The 6936-nt window shown below is 48.4% G+C and overlaps 2 protein-coding genes across 3 annotated transcripts in view; one reads left to right on the top strand and one right to left on the bottom strand.

The window, feature by feature from the left end:
- Positions 1-6936, bottom strand: part of LOC140747680 (protein phosphatase 1L) — a 238542-nt gene that overhangs the window by 73543 nt on the left and 158063 nt on the right. The gene's annotated exons all lie outside the window — the stretch shown is intronic.
- Positions 1-6936, top strand: part of mtgo (miles to go) — a 70044-nt gene that overhangs the window by 60141 nt on the left and 2967 nt on the right. Inside the window, exons 1-5 of one of the 2 annotated variants that reach the window (XM_073080198.1) lie at positions 517-898; positions 1055-1250; positions 3669-3865; positions 4297-4454; positions 4539-6732. In XM_073080198.1, coding sequence (XP_072936299.1) covers positions 848-898; positions 1055-1250; positions 3669-3865; positions 4297-4454; positions 4539-6732 — 2796 coding nt within the window. In that variant the 5' untranslated portion in view covers positions 517-847. Of the gene's footprint in view, positions 1-516; positions 899-1054; positions 1251-3668; positions 3866-4296; positions 4455-4538; positions 6733-6936 lie in introns of those variants that run through there. The other variant, XM_073080197.1, reaches the window with a different exon arrangement.

A 6936-nucleotide genomic window follows, 5' to 3' on the forward strand; every position in this document is an offset into this window, starting at 1 on the left:
GCAATTTGTGCATAAAATAATCTTAGCTTTCCCTAGCATCTTCTTGATTTTAGTCCACTAATTTTTCACAATACCATAGAACAGCGAAACGGAAACAATAATATTACAGGTTTGTGGATATAACAAATATAGTGCGAGCGAGAAAGAATGTCATTCCCGAGTTTCATTCATACATAAGTAACATAATAATTAACGGCTTTACTTATAACTGTCATAAGTTTATGTTATTGTTATATAAAAAAAAGATCATCAAGCTGAATTAACCAGAAGTAAGGTATCGTAAAACCTATATAGTATTTAAAAAGGATTGTTACTTATGTTACTTCATTTTCATTACTTGTCAATGTCACTATTGTCAATTACAAATCATTATTCATTGTCAAATTAATAAAAATGTTTGATTTGTATCGCACGCTATTATAATAATATAATTGCTATTTGGTTCGCCATAACTTACAGTAATATAATTATTGTAATCTAAAAAGCGCTACATTTATTATGCACTTAAATATGACATGAAAGACTTGTAAAATTTAACCTTACGACAAAGCGTAGGTAAGCGCACCGTCTGTACAAATATTTTCCGTTGATTTATCGATTGTTTCGTTTGTAAATCAAGCGAATACATGGAAAATAGCGTCGAATTATACGTCTATTTACAGTGAACACCTCGCCGTGTGTTATGTTCGTCTACTTTGCGTTAATCTGATCGTGGTTGCGTTATAAGCCGGCGTGTTTGTTAGTGAGCGTTATCACCGCCGAACCAGTTGGCGGTACGTGGCAGTGACGTCCGCAATCTTGACAAAGTGGCCGATTTTTAAAGTGGCAAATAAATATAGTCGGAAAAATGAGCGATCCGCATCTAATAAAACATTCCAATAACAAAGATACTGTGAAGGTCAGTGGGAGCAGAAATTCCGATCGGTGCAGTTTAATAATTTTTATTTTTGTAAACATAAGGCAGACATAGACTTGTATACATATGGTTGTTGAAATATTGTGTAAAGTGAATTGTTGACTAGTGATGTTTAATATTAGTGATGGTATGTTTCAGGGTCCCACCAACGGTGCAGGGGGTCCGCAACACTATTATGGTGCTGGATATCCCACGCACTTCCACGTGCCCCCACACCATGTGCAACATTCCCCACCACCACCCGTCTACCAAAAAGATGAGCGTACTCAACGTCAGTACTCCAAGCTCAAACAAAAATTGGAAAGGAAGCAGAATAATAGGAATAATGGGATAGGTAAGTTGTTATTAATTTTTTTTTTTATATTTTTCTATTAATATATTCTCAGTATATTATACAGCCTTACATAAGAAAAAAATTGTTAGTAATGAGAATTACATAATTCCTAATGATAATTTTGTCTATTGATATTTTATTGGTATTAGGTATATAACAAGTAACTTTGTGTCTAATATAAAGGTTAGTATAATCCATGTAGAATTAAGTATAAAAGCAATGACATGAATTAGCACAATATTTTAGCAAAAATAAGTGTTTCACGTTTATAGTATAAACCGGTGTCTGTAATATGGATTTTTTGTGTGGTGTTTGTCATGGACATAGTGAAGATAAGTTGTAAATCTGAACCACTAAATGCATGTATTCACCAGAAAATCATATTTTTTAACGTGCCCATCTATAGTTGACCCATGACCTTTAAATCAAAGTAGTTGATCTGCAGGTTTGACCTTTATCAAATAAATGGTCTCTATGCTACTATGTGCATAAGTTGATCATGTAAGTGTTATATAAGTAGGAAGAGTAAGTAATCAGGAATTATGATAAGATATGCAACAGATTTTTATGGACTATATTTTGGCCCACAATCTCCTTAATACAAATCAGATATTTGCTTATTAGTAATAGTAATAATACACTCCTTTGCAAAAAAAACGGGCGGGTTTGATTTTTTAACATTATTGGTAATAATTTAGTTCTTCAGAGGTTTTAATAGCCAAACTATGTTACTGGCACTTAATAAAGAGTCTGGGTATGAAAAAAAGTTCATTCCAAATTCAAAACTTTTGTTTTTTAAATTATTAATCCCTTTTTCATTTTGTGACACTTTTCGCGGGTTTGCGGTTAAAAGGTTATCAAGCAACTAAAAGTAACTTTTCGTTATTTTTAGTACAACAATTTATGTTTATCGCATAATTCTGCCTTATTGTGACTTAAAACAGATATCTTTGTGTCTATCGTAATGGCAGAAAAAGCAATGAGAGCTAGTAAAATTATAGCGCTGCTGGAAGAGGGGTGTAGCCAATGTTACGTCTCACAGCGGTTAAACGTGAGTCGTTCAACCGTACAAAGAACCTGGACTCGATACCAAGAGACAGGTTCCGTTCAGAGAAGGCAAGGTTCTGGGAGAAAACGTTGCACACAGCCGCGAGACGATCGCTTTTTAGTGACTCAGGCGCTGAGGAACCGCAAATGCAGTTACATAGACCTCAAAAGAAACCTTGAAGAGGTACGAGGAGCACAAGTTAGCCTATGGACTGTGAGGAGAAGACTTTTAGCTGCTGATATACGTAGTCGACGACCAGCGCGGGCCCCCAAGTTACTCCGTGAGCACCGGATTGCGCGGTTGAGGTTCGCTAGAAATTGCCTATCTTGGACACCAGGTAACTGGAGTAGCGTACTCTTCTCCGATGAGGCTCGAATTTGTCTGCATGGTGAGGACCGACGTCGGCGAGTGTTACGAAGACCAGGGGAACGCTATGCCGATGTGTGTTTTGAAGAAATCACCCCTTATGGTGGAGGGTCCGTTATGTTTTGGGCGGGCGTAACTTCCAACTATCGTACCGAGATAGTATTCATAGAAAATGGCTCACTAAATGCGCATAGGTACATAACAGAAATCCTTTCTCAAAATGCACAACCCGCACTGACTGTAATTGGTGAAGATGCCATTTACATGGACGATAATGCTCGGGCCCACCGTTCTGGCGACGTAGATGCTTATATGCAAGAGGTCGGTATTCGTCGTTTGGATTGGCCAGCGCGGAGCCCCGACCTTAACCCCATTGAGCATGTTTGGGACCTCCTAAAAAGGCGAGTACGATCTGTCCAACCACCTCCACAAAACATCAGAGAGCTTAAACGTGTAATCTCGACTGAGTGGGAACACATTCCACAGGACACCATCAAAAGCCTGGTGGGAAGCATGCCAAGACGATTACATGCCGTAATCGCTGCAAGAGGAGGTCATACTCGTTATTAATTTTTATTTTTTAATGTCTCTTTTATTAAAATACCATAAAAATACTCGTAGTCTTAATTTCATTATACCCATAAAAATGTCCATTTTAACACGGCTCTCTGTTTACATTGACTAAAACACCGATACCAGGATAAAAGTGTTAAAAAACTAGATTCTCATTGATAATAAGAAATTTCTAGTCATCCAAGCTAATGACATACTAAAAATATAATAATATTTACCCATAGAAAAGCTAAGGTAAAGTGTGTGTGTAAGGTGCCCGTTTTTTTTGCAAAGGAGTTTATATAAGATATATCACATAGGCATTGAGGATTGTTGTCCTTCGGAGGTTAAATTCACGTTCAATTCCTCTGCTGCTTGGAAATTCAGGGGACTGCTATGCTTTTGCTTCTCCTATCGCAAGTAAAAACAAACAACATAAGCAATATTTTCAGAGGTAAATTCTGGAGCGAGCACGCCATCCCTGTCGCCGCGCAAGGAGGTGAACGGGCGCGGCGGCGGCAGCGGCGGCGCGTCCTCGGGGGCCTGGTCCGAGGGCGAGGGCTCCTCCGCCGGCGCCTCCGTGCAGGGCGACGACGAGAGCGACACGCAGGCGTTACTAGACCTGCTCTCGGCGACACGAACCCCTCAGGTATGTACAGATTCAAAGCTAGATATTATGTACAACTAGGATGTGAATTTTTCACATGATGTTACTTTTAATCGTTAAATAGATGAATTTTATAACCTGTCTTATTTGTAATGGACATTGAAAAAATTATCTTATATATAAAATTCTCATGTCACAATGTTAATTACCGTACTCCTCCGAAACGGCTTTACCGTTTTTCACTAAATTTTATATGCATATTCAGTAGGTCTGAGAATCGGCTACTATTTTTCATATCCCTAAGTGATAAGGGTTGTTCACCCTTAATATTTTTAAATTTATATGGCAACACAATGTTTGCCGGGTCAGCTAGTATTCTACATAAGTTTAAGCACATAAAAATAGCTATAGGATGATAACAATGCGACTTTTAGAAATTTATTTTATCTAACACAGATAGTTTGTTATTCCAGGTGAGTGACATGACACCAACAAGTGCATTAGTGCAATGGAACTCGCCGTTACCGGAGGGCGTCACTCTTCCTAATGTGGATTTAACTTACGACTTGCTCCTCGGAGATCGCGATGGTCGATATAAAGCTATATACAGCGGCCCTTCGCTTTCCTGCAGGTAAGAAATAAAAAAAAGAATTCTCATTAATAATAATTGTTTATTTTGGATAAGTTTATAAATTCAGCATTTCCTATTCGGCAGGGTAAGAGATCTGCGACCGGGCTGCGAATATTCGGTATGTCTTCAAATCCGCGCGGGCGAGCTGACCGCCCCCGTGAGCGAGGCGGCGACGTTCCGCGCGCCGGCCGCCGCGCCCGAGCGTCTGCCGCCGCCGCGCGTGTCGCAGCGCGCGCGCACCTCGCTGCTGCTGCGCTGGCCCGCCGCCGCCGACAACGGCGCGCGCATCACGCACTACATCCTCGAGATGGACTCCGGCGAGGGCTACGCTGAGCTCACGAAGCCGCGGATGCGCCAGCATACCGCCAATAATCTGCGCCCTCAGACTTGCTACCGCTTTCGTGTAGCCGCCGTCAACGAGTGCGGCAAGGGGGAGTGGAGCGAGGAGGCGGTCGCGTGGACCGCCGGCTCGCCGCCGCCCGCGCCCGCGCCCCCCGCCCTGCGCTCCGCCACCTCTACCTCGCTCGCGCTAGCCTGGGAGCGTCGTGCGGACGAGGAATTCACGTTGCAGATGGACGACGTCACCAGAGGACACGGTTTTCTGCCCGTTTATAGCGGCCCCGACCGGTCGTACGTTTGTGACGGATTGCGGCGAGCCACCGATTATCGATTCCGCCTCCGGTGCGAGACGACCGATGGACAGGGGCCCTGGTCGACCGACGTCTCGTACAGGACGCTGCCGGAGAAACCCGTCGCTCCCGGCCGACCCACACCCCGAGGAAAGATTCACTCGCGCGCGTTCCGCCTGAGGTGGGATCCACCTGCGGACGACGGAGGCGCGACCATCGAGACCTACACGCTCGAGATCGACGGTGGGGAAGGCTACCGGTCCGCGTACCGCGGGCCCGAAAGGGAGGCGCACTGCGATCGACTGGCACCGGGAACCCAGTACCGAGCTCGAGTGCGTTGTGCCAACGCAGTCGGCGATAGCGAGTGGTCCCCGACGGAAACGCTGACGACGGAGGCGACGTGTCCGAGCGCCTGCGCCGCGCCCGAACCCGCCGCCGAGCCGCGCGCCACCCTGCTGGCAGTGCGCTGGCGCGCGCCCGATTGCACCGGTGGGACGCCGCTCACGGAGTACAGAGTCGAACTCTCCGATGCAGACGGTGTCGTTCGTCTTGCTCATTGCGGCCCGGGAACCGAATGCGTCGTACGCGAGTTACTCCCGGGTCGAGACTACTTACTGTGGGTGATCGCCTGCAATCGAGTCGGAGCGGGACCACCGTCGCCGGCGCTAGCTTTCGTTACCGCACCCGCGCCACCCGACGCGCCCGATACGCCCGTCGCTTCGATCGAAACCGCACGTTCCGCTCGTCTGGATTGGACCGCGCCGGGTTGCAATGGGGCGCCGATTCTCGACTACCGCCTCGAAATGAGCTCGACGAACGTCGAGGAGTCGTTCGCGGAAGTCTACCGCGGGCTCGATACGTCCTTCGTCGTCGCAAAGTTGACGCCGTTTTCGCCATACTTCTTCCGGGTGAGCGCGACCAACGCGGCCGGGCGCGGCGCGTGGTCCGGCGTGCGGGACCTGCTGACGCCGCGCGCGCCGCCCGCCGCGCCCGCCGGCCTGCGCCACGAGGCCACCGCGGAGAGCCTGCGCCTGCACTGGCGGACGCCTTCCGGCCACGGCGCCGACGTGCTTCGCTATCGCGTCGAGGTCGGCGATGCCGCCTACGACACCGACGGCCCGACCCCGGAGCGCCTGGTCGAGGGCCTCGAGCCGGACACCGTCTACCGCGTTCGCGTCGCCGCGCTCAACGAGCTCGGGCTCGGCGACTGGTCGGAGGAGGCGCGCGCGGCCACGCGGCCCCGCCCGCCGGCTCCGCCGCCGTTGCGGTGCGCGCAGGCCGCCCACAACCACCTGCGGCTGGAGTGGGACGCCGTCGGCGAGGGCGCCCAGTACTGCGTGGAGATGCGCGCGACCGACGCGCGCGACTTTCGGCCCGTGTACCGCGGCTCCGCGCGCTCGTGCAAGGTGAAGAAGCTCCGCGAGGCGACCGCATACTCGTTCCGCATCCGCGCGAGCGACGAGCGCGGCGGACGCGGCGCGTGGTCGGACGCGGTGAGCGCGCGCACGCTGGCCGCGCCGCCGCCCGCGCCGCGCGCGCCCGCCGTGCAGCTGCCCGCGCCGCGCACCGCGCTGCTCACGTGGGACGAGATCGACGACGCGGAGTACATCTTGCAGTGTGCGCGGGGCAAGGAAGCCATCTTTAAGCAGGTCAGTGATTCCTTTCATACGCTTTTAGACACATACTGGTTTTGCTTTTGTATTATAGAAGTAGTAAATTAAGAACCAAAAATGAATCACACATCCGATAGTCAGTGATTGTTGCCTCCCATGGATAATTGTAAATTCTATATGATATTGGATTCCAACCTTTAGAGGGTGGTGGTATCGCCGTTATTTTTTGGGTTATTACCT

The sequence above is a fragment of the Epargyreus clarus genome, unplaced genomic scaffold (genome assembly GCF_041222505.1).
Source record: "Epargyreus clarus isolate Ecla_fem2 unplaced genomic scaffold, WU_Ecla_fem_2.2 ptg000015l, whole genome shotgun sequence".
Classification (NCBI taxonomy): domain Eukaryota; kingdom Metazoa; phylum Arthropoda; class Insecta; order Lepidoptera; family Hesperiidae; genus Epargyreus; species Epargyreus clarus.